This window comes from Mobula hypostoma, chromosome 3 (assembly GCF_963921235.1).
Source record: "Mobula hypostoma chromosome 3, sMobHyp1.1, whole genome shotgun sequence".
NCBI classification, from domain to species: domain Eukaryota; kingdom Metazoa; phylum Chordata; class Chondrichthyes; order Myliobatiformes; family Myliobatidae; genus Mobula; species Mobula hypostoma.
The window spans coordinates 17258408-17284122 of record NC_086099.1 but is presented as its reverse complement, the minus strand read 5'-3'; the positions used below and the strand labels follow the sequence as shown (position 1 = coordinate 17284122).

The following is a 25715-nucleotide window of genomic DNA, read 5'->3' as shown; positions in this document are numbered from 1 at the left end:
GACTCTTTATCTCATGTTTTCGCTATTTATTGTTTATTTATCATTTTTTGCTTTTGTATTTGCAGTTAGTTGGCTTTCGCAGATTGGCTGTTCGTCCATCTCTTTTGTGCGTGGTTTTTCATCGATTCCATCATGTTTCTTTGTATTTACTGTGAATGCCAGCAAGAAAATGAATCTCAGGGTTCTATATGATAATAAATTTACTTTGAGACATTTGAACGTGTGAACCTTGCGTTTCAAATGCACAGAGCCAAAAAAGGAGACGTCTTAAAAGAGAGCAGCGGGCGGGGGAGGGGAAGAGTGCGAAATGGTTTGTGTTACGGCGCGTGTAGAACTGCACTGCGTGCGTTAACTTGCGCAAAACTGCAAACACGTTCATATAAGCAGGAGTTAATGCAGAGGGATTTTTTTTTTCCTTGGAACTGCCATGGGCAGTTATCGAACCCTCCCTCTTCTTCCAAGAGAGAAAAAAAATAAAAGTTTATATCTCTCCTCCCCTAGCGATCGTGTTTTTTTTAAATCTTGGGTCCAGTCACTCTCGCCTATCTTCATTCCTCGTTGCCGACCCGAGATGGGGCCTGTGCATCAATTCCACACGCTCACAATCTCTCTGCAGGACCTTCTCTAGATAGATGCAACTTTTAACTGAATCATGCTCCGTGCGGGAGAGCGCTTCATCATATCCATTCTTTTTATTTTTAAGCTCCTTGGTTTACCAGCAACAAGTCACGGCGGCGTTCCGCCGGACAGTTTGCATTTTGCAGGCGAAAAACAAGGTTTGTGAATTTTCTAAAATATCCCGATCCTCAGTTTACACCCATACCATTATTAATGGCATTGTAACGTCAGTGCAAGTAAACGCTTCGCTGGTCCCGTCACTGGAGCTTGGAGATCCTCATAATTACCCGCTGTTTTTTTTTCTTCTTTTCAGAAAAGTTTATTAAGACTTTGCAGAATTATGAAATAGTTCATCCCGTCAAAGTGGACGAAAGTGGAACTTTTCTCTCGCAGGACGTCAGTCACTATGTCAATCACGTTGGAAGGCGGGACCTCAGAAAGCGGGGCGACCACGTCTTTTACCAAATTGTTCTCCGAGGGCAAAAACTGTTTTTTAACCTGACCGTGAATCAACCCTTTCTTTCGCCGGGATTCGTCCTTGAGAAAAGGTACGGGAACATAACTGGTGCCGTGATTCATGGCCCCACGGTGAACACGTGCCATTTCACGGGCAGAGTGCAGCATCCAAAACTGGGGAGCGGCGCTGCTGCCGTGAGCACCTGCAAAGGACTGGTAAGTGGCAAGGCGTGGGTTAACTCGTATGGTTCAAACTCTCTGCGAGTGAAATGACGAATTTCTTTAGAGGCGGGACAGTTACCCGTTCTCTTCAAAACCATTTGAAACAAGTATGCATTAATAGTTCTCAGCTCTGAAACTGCCAAGTCACACCAATCACCAGAAATAATCAGATGCTTCAGGGTTTTTCCTTATAAATTATAATTATTCGCACAGAAAGTGTCGAAAAGAAGGAGATTCGAAACCAAATCCCGGGATCACACATTATGAACTTAGTACTTGGTCAGGGAAACTGGTCAGTCCCCTTCAGCACATGCCAAGTGCATCCAACATTTTCTGATTTGGTAAACAAACATTCATTTTGATGTATGCCACGTTTCAACGATAAAGCCAGCTGTGTCTGCACCGTTCCACGGCGTGGTTTGCGTCTCAGCTCCGCGTTTATTTTTCACGCCACAGGCAAAGGTGCGCCGTACAGGTAACTTCAGTATGGTAAAAGAGATGCTGGAAATCTGAAATGAAAGTAGAAAATGCCTGAAATACCTGACAGGTCAGCAGACGCCTCTTGAGATGTATTGCAGTCCCTCAGCCTATACTCAGATTCAGCTTCCATTCTACTCAAAAAAAAGTGACTTCCCTCACGCTGTCAGGCTGATCAACACCTCCATCAGAGGTGAGGAGTATGGGTTTGAGAGGGTTAATAAATCAGCCTCGAATGGCAGAGCAGAATCAATAGGTAGAATGGTTTAATTCTGCTCCTGTGTCTTAAGGTCTGCCCAGGAACTTACTTGGCCTGGGTGGCAATTCGTCAGAATCTGAAGCCTGGGCCTCAGTTAGTACAGAGCTTTGCTGCAGCACTGGTGAGTTTATGACCTAAGTCGGTGTTTCCTAACCCGTTTTGGCTCAACACCCCCCAAAGCACCTTCATGCTTCCCAACACTCTTATTAGGCACAATATACTTTCTGGTGACCCCATAGTGTAAAAACATGTCTAACATACGAAAAAATGATTCTACTTTAATTTTTTATTTGTCTTTAAACCTAGCTTATACATTACCTGTGTGCTGTACTGCAGCTTCGATATCAATGTGACCCTTGAGCTTGATGGTTTTTTTAGCAAGAATTGAAATATCTGGTTCAAGTTATGACAGCAAAAGCCGTAAGTCCCCAAGCATAACAATGTCCAAGCGGTTTCCGTTTTATTGTGAGTATGTGGTTCACTGCACTGAAGCCTCGTTCAACAAGGTAGGAGGATGGAAATGCAATGAAGTGCAGTTTGGCTTTTCTCCAAAGGCCAGGAAACTTCATATGACAGTATAGCCACATACCACAAAAGCTGACATTTTTTAACAGCCTTTTTGCTTCTTCATCATTCTGAATTTCGATAATTTCTTGTTGCAAGCTCTCTTCCTGTTCTTCCACCTTGCAAAGAAATGGGTTAAATACTCTGTTTGGAATTTCAGGATCATTCAAATCCTTGAATTGATTCTGAAAATCCTTATTTAGTGACTACAGGTGTAAGCAGTACTCTTGCAAAGCGCCATCTGTGAAAGAGAATGCCGTAATTTCTATGCAGGGAAACTGTGAGAACATCCTTCTCCCAATGTTTTGCTTATGTATTTCCAACTTTCTGATAAAATTGGACACTGCACTCTTTGCCTGGATTGAATTGAATTTCTCACCCTGCAGTTTAATATTTAGAATTTTCTTTTTGTCATACAGATCGGCTAGATATGCCACATTTGCACGTAGAAGTTCAATCTTGTTGCCCATGCTCTTGTCGGCCTTGAGCAAAAATTTACTCAGCCAGTGTTAAAAAGAACAAACGTTGTAAGCAGCAGCATTTTGACATCCATAACACTTCAATGTGAAGAAGCAAGCATTCAAAGTCTTTATCGTTACCTTGGCATAACTGGCAAAATAGTCTGCAATTTAATGGATGAACTTTAATTTTATTGATAACAGCTATTACAAGAATCATTCTTGATAAAATTGCTGGCTGAGGTTTTTGGCTGCAAGAAGTTGATGATGTGTTATACAATGGATTGCAATCAGACTTAGAATTTCTATTTTCATAAGTGCCACGAAAAGAGCATGGTGGCCTATCATATATTGGTGCTCCATATATTGCGCATGAAATCATGTTTCTAATTGGAATACAGTACTTTTATCCTCAATATACATTTTGAGCTTGTCGTAAATTGAATCTCTGTTGATTCTTTAAAAACCTTTTACACAAGAGAATCTTTTCATAAACTTTTCCATTTTTGATAAATTATGCATATGCCATTAGCAATGTCTTGTCTCGCAGTTGACTCATCCAGTTAAATCCCAAATTCTATTTTTTTGTAGCTTTGTGCATAGTTGATACTCAATGCCTTTACTCATTTTGTCAATACGATGAGCTACAATCTTGTTCAATCTTGTTTCCCAAGCTCTTTTTGACTTTGAGCAACAATTTAACCACAGCGTCAAAGAGATCAAAGGAATATTTTAAACAACATCCTTTTGATGGCTAGCGCACTTCGGTGTGAGGAAGCAAGCATTCAAACTCTCCATCATTATCTTAGCATAACTGATGAAATATTCTGCTACTTAATGGATGAACTTTAATTTTGTCGATAGCAGATAGTACAACAGTCATGCTTGAAAATGGTCAGTGGCTGAGGTTTTTGGCTGAGAGGTTGACGATGAATTACACAATGAATGGCAAACAGACTTGGAATTTCTTTTTTCATAAATGCCAATAAACCAGCATGGTGACCTATCATATATGGTGCACAAGAAATCATGTTCCTAATTGGGATACTTTTACCATCAATATACATTTTGAGCTCATTGTAAATTGATTCTCTGTTGATATTTGCTTTTAACTTTTTGCAGAAGAGAATCTCTCCATATTATTTTCGATAAATCATATATATACCATTAACAATGCCTCGCACAGCTATCTATCTTGAGAACAATGGTGAACACTTCTGATACAGCAGACATTATTAATCTTTCACCAATTGTGTGAGATTTTCCATACTTTGCTATCATTTTGGAAATGTTATAAGAAGCAATGAGGCCACTATCAAGATTATTTTTAGCTTTCTGAGCAAATGACACAAGTGTGCAATGCTTTTCAAATGCTTCTTTCATCTTACAAATAAGACAAATAAGGCGTCGCTGATCTGAAGAGAACGGAATAAAACCATACTCCAGGGATGTAACTTCATATTGATGCCCTTTCTGTAACTTCTGTTTCTTAGCAGGATTAGAATTCAAGGCTTCGCCGCCTTCAGACGCAGAGATTGTGCCATACGGGGCTAAATTAAAATAAAGCATGAACGCAAAATGGGAACCATAGTGGATGTTGACACCGGCAGCGAGTTGACACGGATGGAACAATGGTAGTGGCACGCAAAGGAACAGCGAGGCAAAGATGAAGATGATCAGAACAGCGAAAGTTACGTTGACAAGGATTCAGATTGGAATCCGAATGTTAGTCAGAATAGAGCTGGTGTTCGGCAAGTTACCTTTATACTATTACATTTAGCATGATTGACCAATCACATAAGGTCTCATAATCTCCAAAGATAGTTCTTGTCTACACGTATGAAGCCAATGTCGCTTTTAACAGCTCAAGAGGAATCTGGATTTGGCAGGTTCACTGATTGGTTCTATTTCACCATTTGGTTCTGGCCAGCACTGTATCGTTGCATGATCTGCTTTCTGTAGATCTGTAGAGGAAGTTAAGAGGGTGTACTTGACTTACCAACTATTAAATTGCATGAACTCGTTCCGTGCTGTGATTGAGGGGGAATTGTTGGGCACCCTGGTTGCTAATTGATGCATCCCCAGTAATGTCTGTTTGGTTGGTAAAGTTGGATGAGATTGCTGAGATTCAGATGTATTGTGACGACGTGTGCTCACCGCCCGCAGAGCAATGGTTCTCCCTGTTTTCCAGTGCCTCAGCCTTTTTTTTGGAAGTGCCTGCTCTACTAACAGTCGGTCAGGTCTCATGCCTTAAATTAGAGTGCTGCTTACTGCCCCCTCCCCCAAGAATTTTGAACCCCCCCCAATTATTTCTATTTCCCCTAATGCCCCCTTAGGACATGTAAGTGCCCCTGTTGGGAATCACAGTGATTATTGGCGCACTGGGCAACAAATTCTTAGTGTGCCCTAATGGTGTGCTACCATTTCCAGGCTAGCAGGTTTTAGGCAAAATAGAGCTTTTAATGCAAATTGTTGAGACTATGTTAAGTGCTGTGAGTTTATTGACAGTATGCAGCCATTTATTAAATACTGCAATGTTTTGGTGAAGAAAAACAGTGGAGCCAAGAGCTTGAGATGTAGCTATCAGGTGCCTGAAAGCCCTGGCACAATACCACCAACGATTCTCAATATTTTGAGGATCAGCTGGAAGGACAGACGCGCTAACATCAGTATCCCCACCATGATAAAGCAACACCAACTCCAATGGATAGGTCATATCATTCAGATGCCTAACTCACGTCTCCCTAAATATATCCTTTACTCCCAGTTGAAAGAAGGTCATCGAGCCCCTCATGGGCAAATGAAATGCTTCAAAGATAACATCAACATCAGGCTGAAGGAATTCAACAATACATTTAAAAACTGAGAAGGCTGCACTCTATAGGTGCAGCCAGAAGAAATCTGTTCAAGAGGGAGCTTCACTACATGAGAATGATCTCCGCTGTGCCACAGAGAAGAAGCGGCAGCTGTGAAAGGAGAGACTGAGCAACCAAAAGACCTAAACGCTAACCACAGCCACCACTTACTTGTGCCCACACTGCACCAGAATATGTGGATCCTGGATCAGCCTCTACAGCCACATGAGGACCCAGAGGGTCTGTGGATTTACGGAATTCGTTGCCACATACAGCTTTGGAGGCCCGATGCTTGAGGGTGTTTAAGGAGGAGATTGATAGGTATCTAATTAGTCAAGGCATCTAGGGATATGGGGTAAAAGCTGGAAATTGGAACTAGATGGGAGAATAGTTTAGCTCGTGGTGGAGTGGTGGAGTAGACCTGATGGGCCGAATGGCCTACTTCTGCTCCTTTGTCTTGTGATCTTGTGACCCACCAGTAGACAACCCCTAAGGAGAACATCATTCTCCACTTGAGTGATTGTACTACGACAGCTGCATATACAGGTTTCCCCCGCCATCTGAAGGTAGAGCATTCCTATGAAACGGTTCGTAAGCCGAAATGTCGTAAAGTGAAGAAGCAATTACCATTTATTTATATGGGAAAAATTTGTGAGCGTTCGCAGATCCAAAAATAACCTACCAAATCATGCCAAATAACACATAAACCCTAAAATAACAGTAACATATAGTAAAAGCAGGAACAATATGATAAATACACAGCCTATATAAAGTGGAAATACTTTTCCACAATCATTACTGCACTGTTCTCCGTAGCGAAAATCTCGCGCAAACGCCGTAGGCAGTAAATCTCACGCAAGCACTGTTGGCAGAAAATCTCATGCAAGCGCTGTTGGCAAGAACACTCTCTCCAGTAACCTTTAAGCTATGAAGCTGCCAAATCATACCAAATAACATGTAAAAATACACAGCCTATATAAAGTAGAAATAATGCATGTACAGTGTAGTATCACTTATGGGAATCGGGAAGATAGCTTACCGAGCACATGGATGATGGTGTGTTAGGCTGAGTCGGAGTTTGGGTAGTGCAGTGGCCCCCACCCTCCAGGCCGCCGAGCGATACATTGCCGCGAAGCATGCAGGGGTACAGCGGTAGCCGGGAGGCACACAGCATATCTTTAAGAAAAAAGCCGAAGTAAACAGGCTAATTAATTAGGTGCCGCCTGACACGTAATTGTCCGCCCAGATCAGTTCCGATTTCCGACTGTGTCGTCTCTAATCTGGGCCGACAATTACGTGTCGGCGGCACCTAATTAATTAGCATGTTTATTTAGGCTTTTTCTTAAAGATGTGCTGTGTGCATCCCGGCTACCGTTGCATTCTCTGCGAGTTGGTATCTGTCCGTGGCCTGGGGGTTGGTGTGGTGGGACACTGGGGTGTCATCTTGTCGTCTCTTTCCATTAAAGCAGGCAGCTCATCTTCTTCTATCTCTGCCCGCCTCGATGTCGAAGGTTGAGGTTTGTTGTCTGCTGTGGCTGATGTGGAAGACTTGCTTGACTGCTGAGCCTCGCGCATTTTTCTATCACACAGTTCTTTAATAAGGACTCAAACCATCCTGCAAATATCCCCTAAACTGACGTACCCTTTCAGAATTAAAGTCGTACTTTATCTTTACTCATTCGGTTTCAATTGTTATCCTTTTTTCTTCCAATTGCATCAGCTCTTCATCTGTCAGTTCTTGGTCATGGGATGCCAAAACCTCTTCAACATCATGTCCGTCAGCTTCCACAAGCCAAACTCACGTTGTCCTTACTTCGTTCACTACGATCAAAACGCTTAATTATGTCTAGTTTTACCGTAAGTGTAACACCCTTACAAGCTCTTTCAGGCTTTTCCGATACCATAGAACTCATCTTGCAAACGGCTGCTCACAGGCTCTAAAGCAAAGCAGTTCCCAATCCGGGGGAGAGCGGCTGCTTGGGGCGCGCTCCCTTTTATTGCGCACTTTATTTTTTTTCGTAACAGTGAAAATACCTTCTGAAAGCGAAAACAGGGTACTAATGTTGGTCTTTTGTAACAGTGAGGTTTTCGTAAAGCGAACGTTTGAAAAGCCGGGGACACCTGTATATGTTTTATCAATTGCAGATAAAGATCATATACACTCAGTGGGAAATTTTTTTCAAGGTATCTCCTGAACCTAATAAAATGGCCACTGAGTGTATGTTTGCAGTCTTCTACTTCTGTTTCCATCCATTTCAAGGTTTGACGTGTTGTACATTCAGAGATGCTCTTCTGCACACTACTGTTGTAACGTGTGGTTATTTGAGTTACTGTCGCCTTCCTGTCAGTTTGAACTAGTCTGGCCATTCTCCTCTGACCTCTCTCATCAACAAGGCATTTTCACCCACAGAACTGCTGCTCATTGGATTTTTTTTTGGTTTTTCGCTCCATTCCCTATAACCTCTAGAGAATGTTGTTCATAAAAATCCCAGGAAATCAGCAGTTTCTGAGATACTCAAACCGCACCAGCAGTCATTCTATGGCAGATCACATTTCTTCCCCATTCTGATGTTTGGTCTGGACCTCTTGACCATGTCTGCATGCCTTTATGCCTTGAGTTGCTGCCAGTTGATAAACCAATTAGATGTTTGCATTAATGAACAGGTGTACAGGCGTGCCTAATGAAGTGGCCGCTGAGTGTCCATAAAAATATATTTGGAGTGTAACCTGCAATTGATTTACATATTAAACATTACTGCTTCTTCCTCCTGTTCACTCTTGATGAAAGTTTTCTGTACCAAGAAAGCAAATACTAACAGTTAGAAACTCACTGATCAGTCATTAACAACAAGTGACAGTTTATATCATAACCAGCAGAAGATGTCTTTTATGTATTTTATGTATTTAGAGATACGGTGCAGAATAGGCTGTCCAGGCACTTTGCACCATGCCCACCAGCAAGCCACAACAACCCTGATTTTACCCTAACCCAATCACGGTGCAATTTACATTTAACCTACCTGGTATGTCTTTGGACGGTGGCTGGAAACCCAGCATTCCGTAGGGAGGATGTACAAACTCCTTTCAGAGGATGCCAGATTTGAACTCTGAATTCTAACACCCCAAGCTGCAATGACGTCGCACTAGCTGCACTGCTTAAATAGTGGTACTGGGATCTTTGTCTCTGGTGAGCCTCGGTTTAGTATTCATCTGTGTGATTCTCATAGCAGTCATAGAGTCTATTCTCATGTACGGATGCGAAACATGGACACTCACCAAGACGAGGCGGAAGTCTCTAGATGGTTGCTATACACGAATGCTCCGGATGGCTCTTGATGTGAGTTGGCAACAGCACATGACGAATGTTGAGCTCTATAACAACCTACTGATTGTCTCCACTAAAATCGAGGCGAGGAGACTGCAACTACTGGGGCACTGTCTACGCCACCCTGAGCTACCTGCCAGCCTAGTCATCATATGGGAGCCCAAGCACGGGAGGATGAACCCTGGGCGCCCTCCCAAGACTATGGTCAACACGCTCCTAGAAGACAGCGGCACGGCTAATGTAGATGAACTGAACACACTGATGAGGGAGAGGGAGAAGTGGAGAGTCCATCATCGTGCCCGACGCCGGCCCCCTAGGTCTGAGTCAACATAGCAGTAGTGTCGATATTCTGAGCTGATTTCCTGCTGAAGTCAGATCTTCCATAAATCATTATTAGTTTTCCCAGTGAATATGGGATGTCTGTCAGCTTTTTATTCATAATAATCAACAATATCTTTTAACAAGCTGATAAAGGTAACTTCTAGTTATAAACACAAAGAGATGCTGGAAATCCAGACCAACATATACTAAATGCTGGTGGAACTCAGCAGGTCAGGCAGCATCTCTGGAGAGGAATAAACAGTCGACATTTCGGGAGTGAAATGGAAGGGCAAGGAGCTGGAATATGAAGATGGGGGAAGGGAAGGAGTACAAGCTGGCAGGTGATAGGTGAAGTCAAGTGAGGGGGACGGTGGGTAGCGGAGGGGGGGGAGGAAGTGAGAAGCTGAGAGGGGATAGGTGGAAGAGACAAAGGGTTGAAGAAGAAATCTCACAGGAGAGAACTGTAAACCTTCCTTTCCAGTCCTGATGAAGATTTATTCCTCTCCATAGATGCAGCCTGACCTGCTGATTTCTTCCAGCATTTTGTGTGTGCATAGCTTGTAGTTAGTGAGTTCATGCTTGAAGAAATGAGCATCTCAAAGTACAAGTTGCTGTAGCCATGAAGTGTGTAACTGCACTAGGTCTTTGAATAAGGTAAAAAAAATCTATGGGAGTTTCTTCTGTTCAAAATACTCCTCTTAAACCAAGGGTTCCCAGCCTGGGGTCCATGTACCCCTCAATTAATGATAGGGGTCAATGGCAAAAAAAAAAGGCTGGGAACCCCTGTATTCGGTGAATGCCTAATTTAAATGTTTTGTAACCATTGTATCCACCCCTCCTATATTGATCTGTTAGTGTTAGCCATGAGGAAAATTTTTACTCATTGTCTGGGCTAAACACTCGGGGATTATGGCCGATGTGCTGGGCTTTAGTATAACTCCTTCACTTTGCTGGCTGACATTGGGATAGCCCTACACCTGATGTGTTCTCCTGTCAGCAAGCCAGAAAATACTTGCTGGACCAATGTGTAAAAATACATTGATGTGGAATTACTTACGCCTCTGAAATGTTCATAATTTGCAGAAGGGTGTGGGATAACTTCACTTAACTTCCCTTGCCCACCATTGAAAAGTTCTCACAACTTACGGACTCACTTTCAAAGAATCTTCGCATGATCTCGATATTTATTGCTTATTTTTTAATTATTCTCATTACTTGCTGTCTGAACTTGCATAGTTTGTTGTCTTTTGCACTCTGGTTAAACACCCAAGTTGATGCGGTCTTTCATTGATTATGTTATGATTATTACTGTGTAATGGGTTTATTGAGTATGCCTTCATGAAAATGGATCTCAGGGTTGTTTATGGTGACGCATATGTACTTTGATAATAAATTTCCCTGAACTTTGTGATTACTGTTATTGTTAATATTAGTATAAGATGATGAAACAGTAAGCCATATGGAGTATAATCAGGCCATTTGGTCCATGGAGTCTGCTCCACCATTCAGTTTTGGCTGCTTTATTATCCCTTTCAACCCCATTCTCCTGTCTTCTCCCCGTAGGATTTAATAATCAAGAACCTATAGAAGAGCAAGTATTACTGTTTTAGAAAGCAATTGAAACCTCTTACTCACTAACATCAGTGTTAAATAATTAACTTATTTGCCTCGCGTGAATGTGTGATGTCCACTTTATGCAGGTGTACCAAGGCAGTGTGGGTAGTGCCAGACATCTCGTGCTTCATGACACTGTCACTCAGGGCTAATTATTGTTGTTCATCGTTGCTAGTGGTCTTGTTCAATGAACACTTCCATTTTGGCTATGAGATACTGCATTCAGGGATTTTGGCAGGTGTCCCGGGTTTTATCCCCTCCTCTTTCCTGGCTGATGTTGGGATAGCCCTGACATCTGACATGTACTCCTGCCGGCAAGCCAGAAAATGTGACGAATAACCCTGGATCGCACCAAAGGACACAGTGTTACAGGGCGTAAATGGAAGCAGATGGAACATCTGATCTGCCAAGGGTCACAGATGCTGAAGGAGACCATAACAGTCATTCCTTATCTATCAAGCTTTCGTTTTGTTACTAGAGTTAACACTTGGTCTGATTTAGCATCCTTATCTATCAAGCTTTCGTTTTGTTACTAGAGTTAACACTTGGTCTGATTTAGCATCGAGGATGTGGAAAATCTCTCACCAGTGTTGATCAAAATATTGCTGCAGCTGTTTAATGGTGATCTTAACAAATTGATGTTCTTTGCTTACAAGGCACAATCCATTGATTTATTAATTGCTTCCAGAACAAGAAATATATTGGTTTACTTGCAGTAAACACTTACATTTATGTTTATTTACAAGAGACTCAGAATAAATACTGGACAAATCTTGGGAGGAATATTAGAACATGGGGCATATTACATTTATGGTCTACTGTTGGGACTGAAAAAGGCCTCTTTAGATAAAATTAAAGGAGTTTGGGGAAAGGATTTACAGATTTTCATATCTGATGAGAGCTGGAAGATTATTTTAAAATTGATTAATTTTTCATCATTATGTGCTCGTCATTCTTTATTACAATTCAAAGTGGTACATAGAGTTCATATGTCTAAAGAAAAGCTTTCCTGTTTCTACGCAGGTATTTCTCCTTACTGTGATAGATGTACTAATGGAGTGGTTACACTAATTCATATGTTTTGGACATGTCCGAGCCTTGAAAAATTCTGGAAAGATGTATTTCAAACTTTTTCTACACTTTTCAATGTTACCTTTAAGCCCAATCCTTTGACTGCCTTGTTTGGTATTGTTGAGGTTAGTGCTACAAAACTGAAGCCATCTAACTTGCAGGTATTAGCCTTTATTTCTCTTATGGCCAGGCGGGCGATCTTGCTGAAATGGAAGGAGGCCACCCCGCCCACTCATGCTCAATGACTATCTGATGTTATGTTGTGCTTTGATCCAGGGAAGATTTGTTGTTCAATTTCTGATTCTAAACATGATTTTCTAATGTTATAGGGACCCTTTCTGAATTATTTTCACAATCTTTGAACTGTTATTAAAGTATGGATCTGAGCCATTATTATTATAATATCATATGGTAAGGTATTTTTCTTTTTTCTTTTTTTTAACCAACCAGCTCATTTTGGTAGTGGGGGTAGATTTTCCTTTTAAGAAAATACAATTATTTTATGCTATTTCATTTCATAATTCAATCTTTTCTTATTCATGATTGATTTGGAATATGCGATACTGTGATCATGTTACTGTGGTTTAAATGTAATGTCTTATTATTTGCTTGTATCCTTATGAATTTTATATTTGTATTCATGTAATTTATTTAATATCAATAAAAATATTGAAAAAGAACATGAGGCATAGAAGAGAACACTAGAGTGCTGTTGTTTCAAGCTTTTAATGGCTCTAAGATCAATCCAACCTTTCCCTCCCACAAAGCCCTCCATTTTTCTTTATTCCATGTACCTAACTAAGAGTTTTTTATGAGTTTGTTCTGTGTAAAATACCTTCCTCTGACCTTTCCCCTGTACCTCTTCTAGAAACCATAACGTTCCCCTTATTCTCTCCTCCAGTCACCTTGTGTGGGCAGGTGGCCAAGGGGTTAAGGCATTCGACTAGTGATCTGAAGGTCGTGAGTTCGAGCCCCAGCCGAGGCAGCGTGTTGTGTCCTTGAGCAAGGTACTTAACCACACAGTGCTCTGCGATGACACTGGTGCCAAGCTATATTGGCCCTTGCCCTTCCCTTGGACAACATCGGTGTCGTGGAGAGGGGAGACTTGCAACTGCCGGTCTTCCGTACAACTTTGCCTAGGCCTGCACCCTGGAGAGTGAAGACTTTCCAGGCGCAGATCCATGGTCTTGCAAGACTAATGGATGCCTTTATTTAGTCACCTTAAAAGTATATCCTCTGTATTAGCCATTGCTGCCGTCGGAAAAATGTGCTGGTCTTCCGATATCAATGCATCTGATCATCTTGTACAGTTACGAGGAATGTTTATTGGCTCTGAGCCTGCATTCACTGGAATTCAGAAGAATGAGGGGTGACCTTACTGAAAGCTATAGAATGTTCAAAGGCCTTGGTAGAGTGAATGTGGTAAGGATCGTTCCTATGGTGGGGGAGTCTAAGACTAGAGGACACAGCCTCAGAATCAAGGGGCGCCCTTTTAGAATGATGTAGAGGAATTTCTTTAGCCAGAGTGTGGTGTATCTGTGGAATTCATTGTTACAGGTGGCTGCGGAGGCTGTGGCTATATTTGAGGCAGAGGTTGATAGGTTCTTGATTAGTCAGGCCATGAAGGGATACAGGGAGAAAGCAGGAGATGGGGGCTAAGAAGGAGAATGGATCAACCGTGATGACATGGCAGAGCAGATGATGGGCCAGATGACCTTATTCTTCTCCCTTATGTCTTGTATCAGGTCTCCTGTCATTTCTTTCACTCCAAAGAGAAAAGCCCTAGCTCACTCAACGTTTCCTCGTAAGACATGTTCTTTAATCAAGGCAGCATCCTGGCAGATCTCCTCTGCACTCTCTCTAAACCTTCCACATTCTTCCTATAAAGAGACAACCAGCAACTGAACACAACCAGAATTTTATAGAGGTGTAACATTAACTCAAGGCTCTTGAGCTCCGACTCTGAACTAGCAAAGGACAACGCATCACACTATTTCTTAACCACTCTATCAATTTGTGTGGCAACTTTGAGGAATTTATGGACTTGGACCCTCCCCCCCATATCCCTCTGTTCCCTCACACTTAGACTGCTCAGCTTCAATACACTTTGCACCCTCCCGGAACTCTGAAGCAAAATTATTGAGGCAGAGAGAAGGGGTATCTTGAACTTTACACAATAATATTATACACCGTATCCTCGTTATATGCAGGGGATACGTTCCTCGCAGTCGACGCGTAATGTGAAGTCGCATACTGTGAATAATTATTTAAATAGAGAAAATAGGGATGCGTTCCAGAGGGCTTCCTAATTATGTTTTATCTGTAATTTATTTACATTTTCATACCAATACAACACAAAAGCAGTACTACAAAGCAACATTTGTATTATATTTAGTCAATTTAAGGTAATATTCAATGTAATAGATAATAGAAAGTTAACATACTAGGGTGTACAGTACTCACCAACAGTGGCAGGTGTGTTTGCTCCGAGAGATGAGTGGTTGTTGTGGTGTCGGGCAGCTTTACGTGGATAGGGTGGTTAAGAAAGCTTATGGGATGTTAACTTTCGTAAGTCGAGGGATAAAGTTTAAGAGTCGCGAGGTAATGATGCAGCTCTATAAACTCTGGTTAGGCCACACTTGGAGTACTGTGTCCAGTTCTGGTCACCTCACTATAGGAAGGATGTGGAAGCATTGGAAAGGGTATGGAGGAAATTTACCAGGATGCTGCCTGGTTTAGAGAGTATGCATTATGATCAGAAATTAAGGGAGCTAGGGCTTTACTCTTTGGAGAGAAGGAGGATGAGAGGAGACATGATAGAGGTGTACAAGATAATAAGAGGAATAGATATAGTGGATAGCCAGCACCTCTTCCCCAGGGCACCACTGCTCAATACAAGAGGACATGGCTTTAAGGTAAGGGGTGGGAAGTTCAAGGGGGATATTGGAGGAAGGTTTTTTTACTCCTAGAGTGGTTGGTGTGTGGGATGCACTGCCTGAGTCAGTGGTGGAGGCAGATACACTAGTGAAGTTTAAGAGACTACTAGACAGGTATATGGAGGAATTTAAGGTGGGGGGTTATATGGGAGGGTTTGAGGTTTGAGGGTCGGCACAACATTGTGGGCCAAAGGGCCTGTACTGTGCTGTACTATTCTATCTTCTTAAATGGGTTTCAGTTCGCCTCGCTATATGCCTATCTATCACCCCTGCATAGTGTCTCGAATGATCTGGAGTTTATCCAGTTCCAGCCCCAAGTCCTTAATGCGAAGTGTTAGAAGCTGCAGCTGGATGCACTTCTTGCAGTTGTGGTCATCAGGGACACTGGGGGTCTCCCTGCCTTCCTATGCCCCATAAGATGAGCATTCTGGTATCCTCTCTGGCATCTGTGCTGTCCTAGCCGAGCAGGTATAAAGAAGGGAAGGAAAAAAACACGAGTTTTTCTTTCGTTTTCTTTCTCTGATTGAAGCCTCTCTTTGCTGAAGCCTTAAGATCATCACTCTGACTCTGTCCACTGAGATGACAGCCACTGCGTTTGCCCCTGCCTTCCTTTAATTTGCTCTTGCTAATCAATTTTAAATGCTGATTTGTCACTGATCAAAGCTCTTCTTCATTGTAGCAACCTACTGCTGCCTTTTTAGTTCTCAGGAGTGGACCTGATTGAAATCCCCTCCTCTCAAAACTTCCTATGTCTGGATGTCCACTGGTCAAAGCTCTTCTGTCCTTCTTCTTTACCTCTTCCACCAATTACCTTTCAGCTTCTTACTTCATTCACCCCTCCCCCACACACATGGTCGCACTTATCATCAGCCTGCTTGTTCTCCTTCCCCCTCCCCATCTTCTTACCCTGGCTTCTTCTGTCTTCTCTCTTCCCTCTGAGTTCCTACAGCAGTTTGTGTTTGTTGCTCTGGACTTCCAGCAAACTTGGAACCTCTTGCATTTATTCATACCATTAGGGCTTGTGATCTAATTTAACACACAATTCTAATGTGTGGTTTCATTATTGTTTCTGAGTGCCCGTCCTATTGAGTACTGAGTTAAGAGGATTATCATACTAGTTCCAGAAGAGGCTCAGGAATTGTTGAATTTTTGATTGATTTCTTGCCCACACATTCTATTCATAATAAATATTGTTTTAATTTTAACTTGGGGCATGCAGGAGACTGAGAAGAGACAGAAAATATTGAATTCTTGCATTGCTTTTCATGATCTCAGGCTTCCCCAAAAGTGGTGAAATACTTTTAGTAGTTTGTAGGGTGTTTAGATTGCCAAAGTTCAAAGCTCAAAATAAATTGATTATCAAAGTACATATATGTCACCCTATACAATCTTGAGATTCATCTTCCTGCGGGTATTCACAGTAAAAACAAGAAACACACTGTACGGAAGTGTAGTGGTTCGCCCAACACTTTACAGTATTAGTGACCTGGGTTCAATTCCCACTGCTGCCTGTAAGGAGTTTGTACGTTCTCCCTGTGTCCGCATGGGTTTCCTCGAGGTGCTCCAGTTTCCACCCTCAGTCCGAAGGATTCCCGTTTGGTAGTTTAATTGGTCATTGTAAAATGTCCTGTGATTAGGCTAGGATTACATTCAGGGGATTGCTGAACAGTGTGGTTTGAAGTGCCGGAAAGGTCTATTCAAAGGTTGATTTATATCAAAGCATGTATCCATATACAACTTCGAAATTTGTTTTCTCCAGATAGCCATGAAACAAGCAAAGAACATGAAAGTTGTTCAGAGAGAAACATCAAACCCACTTCCCCTGTACATAAGAGAATGGCATCCCGATCTTCAACCCCAAAACCCCCTCCCCCATCCCTCCACACAAAATGGAACATAGAACATAGAATAGTACAGCACAGTACAGGCCCTTTGGCCCATATTGTTGTGCCGACCCTCAAACCTCAAACCCTCCCATATAACCCCCCACCTTAAATTCCTCCATATACCTGTCTAGTAGTCTCTTAAACTTCACTAGTGTATCTGCCTCCACCACTGACTCAGGCAGTGCATTCCACGCACCAACCACTCTAGGAGTAAAAAAACCTTCCTCTAATATCCCCTTTGAACTTCCCACCCCTTACCTTAAAGCCATGTCCCCTTGTATTGAGCAGTGGTACCCTGGCGAAGAGGTGCTGGCTATCCACTCTATCTATTCCTCTTAATATCTTGTACACCTCTATCATGTCTCCTCTCATCCTCCTTCTCTCCAAAGAGTAAAGCCCTAGCTCCCTTAATCTCTGATCATAATGCATACTCTCTAAACCAGACAGCATCCTGGTAAATCTCCTCTGTACCCTTTCCAATGCTTCCACATCCTTCCTATAGTGAGGTGACCAGAACTGGACACAGTACTCCAAGTGTGGCCTAACCAGAGTTTTATAGAGCTGCATCATTGCCTCGCGACACTTAAACTCTATCCCTCGACTTATGAAAGCTAACACTCCATAAGCTTTCTTAACTACCCTAACTACCTGTGAGGCAACTTTCAGGGATCTGGGGACATGTATCCCCAGATCCCTCTGCTCCTCCACACTAACAAATATCCTGCCATTTACTTTGTACTCTGCCTTGGAGTTTGTCCTTCCGAAGTGTATCACCTCATACTTCTCCGGGTTGAACTCCATCTGCCACTTCTCAGCCCACTTCTGCATCCTATCAATGTCTCTCTGCAATCTTTGACAATTCTCTACACTATATACAACACCACCATCCTTTGTGTCGTCTGCAAATTTGCCAAGCCACCCTTCTACCCCCACATCCAGGTCGTTATTAAAGTCATGAAAAGTAGAGGTCCCAGAACCAATCTTTGTGGGACACCACTAGTCACAACCCTCCAATCTGAACGTACTCCCTCCACCATGACCCTCTGCCTTCTGCAGGCAAGCCAACTCTGAATCCACCTGGCCAAACTTCCCTGGATCCCATGCCTTCTGACTTTCTGAATAAGCCTACCATGTGGAACCTTGTCAAATACCTTACTAAAATCCATATAGATCACATCCATTGCACTACCCTCATCTATATGCCTGGTGACCTCCTCAAAGAACTCTATCAGGCTTGTTAGACATGATCTGCCTTTCACAAAGCCGTGCTGACTGTCCCTGATCAGACCATGTTTCTCTAAATGCCCATTGATCCTATCTCTAAGAATCTATTCCAACAGCTTTCCCACGACAGACGTAAGGCTCACTGGTCTATAATTACCCGGACTATCCCTACTACCTTTTCTGAACAAGGGGACAACATTCACCTCCTTCCAATCTTCCGGTACCATTCCCGTAGACAACGAGGACATAAAGATCCTAGCCAGAGGCTCAGCAATCTCTTCTCTCGCGTCGTGGAGCACCTGGGGAATATTCCGTCAGGCCCCGGGGACTTATCCGTCCTAATGTATTTTAATAACTCCAACACCTCTTCTCCCTTAATATCAGCATGCTCCAGAACATCAACCTCACTTTTGGGCGGTGGGGGGGGGGGTTCTCCTTGAAACCTATCAAATATTGACAGGTCTGGATGTTTCCTATAGTGGGTGAGTCTAGAACCAGAGGGCACAGTATCAAACTAGAAAGATGCCCGTTTAGAACAGAGATGAGGGGGAATTTATTCAGCCAGAGTGTAGTGAATCAGTGGAATTCACTGCTACTGGCGGCTTTGGAAGTCAAGTCATTGGGTATATTTAAAGTGGGGGTTGATGGTTTCATAATTAGTTTGTCAATGGATGGGGAGAATTAAGGAGAACAGGGTGAGAGAGAAAAATCAGTCATGATGGAATAGTGGAGCAGATTTGATGGGCAGAATGGCCAACTTCTGATCCTATGTCTTATGGTCTTGTGATTACAGTATTTACATATTCATGAGTAATAGTGGCTGTCCATTGTATCTGACAATGATAGGAAACCTGTTCAGGAGAATTTTTAAAGTGGAAAAGCCGTTGCACTGGGGCAATTCCACTCTCTTGTCCTCAGAAGTCCAGGTCCAGTGGTACGAACAAACGTCACAAACTGGGGTCTTCTTTGGTTGCAGTGGGTAACCCTGATGTCTTCTGTGCCTTGTCCATAAGGCCATAAGATATAGGAGCAGAAGTAGGCCACTCAGCCCATTGAGTCTGCTTCACCTTTCATCGTGGGCTCATCCAATTCTTCCAGTCATTCCCACTCCCCTGCTTTCACTCCAGACCCTTTGATGCCCTGGCTAATCAAGAACCTATCTATCTCTGCCTTAAATACAACCAATGACTTGGCCTCCACAGCCGCTCATGGCAGCAAATTCCACAGATTTACCACCCTCTGACTAACGTAATTTTTCCGCATCTCAGTTTGAAAAGGATGCCCTTCAATCCTGAAGTCCTGCCCTCTTGTCCTAGACTCCCCTACCATGGGAAATAACTTCGCCATATCTAATCTGTTCAAGCCTTTTAACATTCAGAATGTTTTTCTGAGATTCCCCTCATTCTCCTGAACTCCAGGGAATACAGCCCAAGAGCTGCCAGAGGTTCCTCATACGGTAACCCTTTCATTCCTGGAATCATTCTCATGAATCTTCTCTGAACCCTCTCCAATGTCAGTATATCCTTTCTAAAATAAGGAGCCTAAAACTGCACATAATACTCCAAGTGTGGTCTCATGAGTGCCTTATAGAGCCTCAACATCACATCCGTGCTCTTATATTCTATTCTTCTAGAAATAAATGCCAACATGAATGCTTCACAACCGACTCAACCTGTAGGTTGACCTGGAGGTTAACCTTTAGGATATCCTGCACAAGGACTCCCAAGTCCCTTTGCATCTCTGCATTTTGAATTCTCTCCCCATGTAAATAACAGACTGCCCGTTTATTTCTTCCACCAAGGTGCATGACCATTCACTTTCCAGCATTGTATTTCATTTGCCACTTCTTTGCCATTCCCCTTAATCATCCAAGTCTCTCTGCAGGCTCCGTTTCCTCAACACTACCCGCTCCTTTGGAACCCAGCTGCACCGGCTGCTCATACGATCCATCCACCACCTGCTCCCGTGGCTTCACATGACCCTGTTGGGGGCTGAGCAGGTGCTGCACCTTGCCCAAGGGTGACCTGCAGGCTAGCAGAGGGAAGGAGCGCCTTACACCTCCTTTGATAGAGGCGTATCTCCACCCCGCCACCAATGAATGATAGTTCAATGCCTCTAAAAGTTAAAGGATGCTGCACATTATCAGCATCATATAGTTGAACATACTAGAGCCTGAAGATCCACACTTAATGTTTTAAGAATAGCGCCTTCCCCTTCGCTGTTAGATATCTGAATGGCCTGTGAAGTCTATCTCTATTTGTCTTTTGTGCTATTTATTTTGTAACTTACAGTATTTTGTTTTGTATATATCTTTTAAATAGCTAAGTTAAAATGAATAGTGCAAAATAACTGGAATAAAAAAAAGGAGTGAGGAAGTGTTCATTGGTTCAGTGTCCATTTATATATCAGATAACAGAGGGGAAGAAGCTGTTCCTGTATCACTGAGTGTGTGCTTTCAGGCTTCTGTACCACCTTCCCAATCCTAACAGTGTGAAGAGGGCATTTCCAGGGTGGTAGGGGCCCTTAATGATGGGCATCACCTTGAAGATGTCTTGGATTCTTTGGAGGCTAGTACACATGATGGAGCTGACTAATTTTACAAGTTTCCACAACTTATTTTGATCTTATGCAGTAGTGCCCCCGCCCCCATACCAGATGGTCTGACAGCTCTCATCGAAAACGATAGAAAACATATGACAGTGATAATGAACCTGGTTCTGTTTATTGGAATTTTTTGCTGTTTTTGGGGAATGAAATAATGGGTTGTAGAATTAGAGTCATACAGAACTAAAATAGACTTTTTGTCCCACAGAGTCTGCACTAACCACCAACCACTTAAATACTCTGATCGGAGAACATAGAACAGCATTGCACAGGAACAGGCTCTGTGGACAATGATGTTGTGCTGAACAAATTACATTACTGATCAAATGCTCAACTAAACTGACCACTTCCGCCTACACAACATCCATATCCTTCTATTTCCTCAACATTCACATAGCTATCTTTGAGACTCTTGAACAGGTCTATCATATTGGACTTCTCCACCTCTATCCCAGGCAACTACATTCCAGATATGCAGCATTACCTGTATAAAAGAAAAACTAGGCCTGCATGCCTCCTTCAAACTTACCAACCCTCTCACTTTCAATGCATGTCCTGTGGAATTAGACATTTCAACCCTGGGAATCCTATACTAATTCCATTTCATTCTTCTTTCTACCTTCCGCTCAACTTTCCCCAGAACCTATGACTCACCTGTGTGCTTGGGGCAACCCAGGTACACACCTTTGGGATGAAATTTGGAGCGCGCTGCAGAAATCAATGCAGTCACAAGGAGAACATGCAGACTCCTCACAGACAGTATCCGAAGTCAGCATTAAATTCCAGTCTCTAGCACGCTGAGGTAGCAGTTTTACCAGCTATGCACCTGTATCCCCTCCTCCCCCACCCCCTCAAGTTGTGTTTTAACTTGTCAAAATTTTATGAATTAAACTTTATTCTTCAAACAGCTGTGAAAAGTGTCCTAAATCTCCTTCTGTCATCTGCCACGTCTGCTCAAGTCCATAAATCCCTCAAAGTTGCCGTGCAAGTTGATTGGGTGGTTAACAAGTTGTATAGAGTGTTGATCTTCATTAGTTGGAAGGTCGAGTTCAAGAACCGTGAACTCAATCTAAAAAAACTCTGGTTAGAACACACCTGGAGTATTGTTCTGGTTGCCTCATTAAAGGAAGAACGTGGAAGCTTTAGAGAGGGTGCCGAGGAGATTTACCAGGATGCTGCCTGGGTTAGAGAGCATGTCTTATGAGGAATGGTTGAGTGAGCTTGGGTGTTCCTCCTTGGAATGAAGGTTGTTGGGAGGTGAATTGATAGAGGTATACTGGATAATAAGAAGTATAGATTGAGTGGTCAGTCAGAGACTTTTTAACCTGGGTGAAAAACGGCTAATATAAGGGGGTATTATTTTAAAGTGATTGGAGAAGGATGTAGGGAATATTTAGGAGATGGGTTTTTTACACAGAGTGGTGAGTGCATGGAATGCACTGCCAAGGGTGAGGGTAGAGGCAGATACTTCAGGGACTTTTAGATAGACACGTTGATAGAACAATGGATGGCTCTGTGGGAGGGAAGGGCCTATACTGTGTTGTAATATTCTATATTCTAAGATGAATTGTTTTCTCTGTGGGTCCTGTGATAAGATGACATGGGGGTTATTGGCCAATGGTACAATGTACTATTAACCCTCAAAGATCTAACTTTGAACTTCCTGTTGCTCTGGAAACCTGAGTTGAATGAGATCCCTCTCACAGAGCAGATATATTTGGCAGCTACCTCAATGCTGGGGACAGATTTGTTAAAGATCACTGTGTTGGACTGTCCCCAGCCCAGCTGTGAAAGGAGGAGGGACGGGCATTGGGCTAGCAACCGCATTCCGTAAAAACCCAGAGCCACAGAAACACCAACAGAAGCTCCGAAGACCTCATTCCTTGGAGTGGAAGGATCTTCGCCTAGAAGTCATGAGGTGAAAGCGGAAGCCACAGTGCCAGTTAACCTTTTGGACTCTGGCGCGCTGTGGTCAGTGGTCTATGCTCTAGTAGGGAGGGGGAGATGAAGAAGAAGACTACTACTACGTTTAGATAAAAGCCGAGAGTGCTGCTTTAAATCTCCCTTGCCTCGGGAACTTTTTATTAGATCAGAAATTCCATTGCACAAATTACTCAAAACAAGCTAATTAGTATCACAGGTGGTGAAGCATTTTTCTTAAATGTTGACAAAGATTTTGCAAAGAAAAGAACACTGGGCAGAATGAGGGTGGGTTCAGACAGCTGCCCAGACTTGCACTGAGCCATCGTAGCTGTATGTCCTCCAGCACATTTTCAGATCAAGGCATTGGCAACTCGGGACAAGAATGAGAAGAAAGTTCTTTTCACCCAGAGGTGGTTAATCTTTGGAATTTGCTGCCCAAGAGTGCAGATGTAGTTCTGTCACTGAGTATTGATTTTTAGATATTAAGGGATTTAAGGACATGGAATTAGTGCAGAAAAGTGGCATAGAGATAACAGATCAGCCTTTATATTATTGAATAGCGGAGCAGCCATGGGAATCCAAATAGGTTGTCCCTGATTCAGTTTAATGTGCCCTTATCTTCACACACTCACAAATCTTAAAAGCCTGTGTCTATTAAATCTTGTATACAAAATCATGAGGGGTATATATAGAGTAAATGCAAGCAGGCTTTTTCCACTGAGATTGGGTGAGACCAAAAATACAGATTATGTTTTTTTTAATTTATTCATTTACGGGATGCGGGTACTGTCAGCTAAGCCAGCATTTATTGCCCATCGCTAGTTGCCCTTGAGAAGGTGGTGATGAGCTGCCTTTTTGAACCGCTGCAGTTCCTGAGATGCAGATGTGTAGGTACGCCCACAGTGCTGTTAGGGAGGGAATTCCATGATTTTGATCCAGTGACAATGAAGGAATGATGATATGTTTCCAAGTCAAGATGGTGAGTGACTTGAAGGGGGGTTTCCAAATGGTGGTGTTCCCAGGTCCTGTTCTTGTCTTTCTAGATGGTGGTGGTTGTGGGTAAGCAAGGTGCTGCCTTGGGAACTTTGGGGTGTTGTTGCAGTGCATCTTGTAGATAGTACACACTGCTGCAACTGTTCATTGATGGTGGAGGGACTGGATGCTTGTGGGCAGGGAACCAATCAAGTGGGTTGCCTTGTACTGGATGCTGTCGAGTTTCTTGAGTGTTGATGGAGCTGCACTCATCCAGGAGAGTGGCGAGTATTCCATTACACACCTGACCTGAGCCTTGTAAATGGTGGACAGGCTTTGGGGAGTCAGGAGGTGAGTTACGTACCACAGGATTCCTAGACCTTGACCTGCTTCAGCAGCCATGGTGTTTATATCACTAGACCAGTTCAGTTTCCTGTCGATGGTAACTCCCAGGATGTTGATAGGGTCAAAGTTGACATGTTTAAGGGGAATACTGGGGGCAACTTCTTCACTCAGAGGGTGGTGGAACAAGCTGCCAGTGGAAGTGGTGGATGCGAGGTCGATTTCATCATTTAAGAGAAATTTAGAGTGGGGTTTGGAGGTCTGTGGTCCAGGTTCAGATTGATGGGAATGGCATGGACTAGATGGGCTGAAGGGCCTGATTCTGTGTTTTAGTGCTCTGTGACTCTATCACTTTGTTTCACCTGAGTTTTGTCAGCATTACTAATTTGCAGCACCCCAGGCCATTGTCTATGAACACACTCTCATAGAGGTTCCTGTTCCATTAACTTTGCGTATGGAATTCAAGTACAGCAAAGGTTGTAAGACAGCTGTGCATCTGAATGATCCATTGGTCGGAGGCGACCATAGATGCTGCGTCTGATCTGCAAACCTGGGCAGTATGATATGGAGAGCGAACTGTTGCCTATGAAATAGGCTGCCCCTCTCCACGCATCCGATGAACCCAAAAGAACAGCAGAGACTGATACAGTTTGGCACCAATGGCATCACAGGAGCTGTCAGTCAGCATTGAATTTAACATAGGTCTGCTTTAGGGGCTCCCGTTCTGTATTTTTTCTTGGGGTTTATTCCCGAAGCGTTCCCCATGGATGGATATAGCCCCAAGGCAGCGGAGGTTTAAGATCAGTTTTCCATCTCCAACATGAGCCACCAATCATGGCTAACAAGATGAAGCAACTGGTTTTAAGGCACCAGTAGCTCTCCTCTGCCCCTTCTCATGTGATAGCAATGCTTCCACCGGGCTTAGTAACTAAACCACACATGAATGCTGCGAGTTGGACTAGGTTGTCAGAAGCTTTTTGCCATGTGTGTCATTGAGAGCTTATCCCCAATACCTCCTCTGGTTATGACAACTTTAAGGAAAATAATATCATTATTTTTGCACTAATCGGACAGATGATGCGTTGGAACAGTGCATAGTGGATACAGCGCCAGTGGCCAGGGTTCAATTCTACTGTCTATAAGGAGTTTGTATGATCCCCCCGTGACTGTGTGATTTTCCTCCGGGTGCTTCGGTTTCCTCTCATATTCTAAAGACGTGCAGGTTAATAGGTTAATTGGTCACATGGGTGTAATTGGGCAATGTGGGCTCGTTCGGTCAGAAAGGCTGTATCTCTAAAAAGCTTAAGGGAGCCTGGAAGTATGTACCACCGGAGAGCCTCATCCCCACTCCTTTAAGATTATTAAATAGTTTCCCAGTTGGACTCTTGACCTCACAATCTACCTCGCTATGATCTTTTCCCCTTTTTACACTTTTTCAGTAGCTTTTAGACTTTATTTTGCATTGTGATTGTTTTACCTTGTTGTAGCTCAATGTGCTGTGTAATGATCTAATCTGTATGAATTTTAAAAACGCAACTTTGATGTGTGTAATCTGTATGATCAAGGTTTCCACTGGATCTCAGTACAT

At 42.9% G+C, this 25715-nt stretch overlaps 1 protein-coding gene across 1 annotated transcript in view; it reads left to right on the top strand.

Annotated features, from left to right (window-relative positions):
- Window positions 1-276: 276 nt before the first annotated feature.
- Window positions 277-25715, top strand: part of adamts12 (ADAM metallopeptidase with thrombospondin type 1 motif, 12) — a 642106-nt gene continuing 616667 nt past the window's right edge. The window contains exons 1-2 of the mRNA XM_063042019.1: window positions 277-776; window positions 932-1290. Coding sequence (XP_062898089.1) covers window positions 653-776; window positions 932-1290 — 483 coding nt within the window. The 5' untranslated portion in view covers window positions 277-652. The remainder of the gene's footprint in view (window positions 777-931; window positions 1291-25715) is intronic.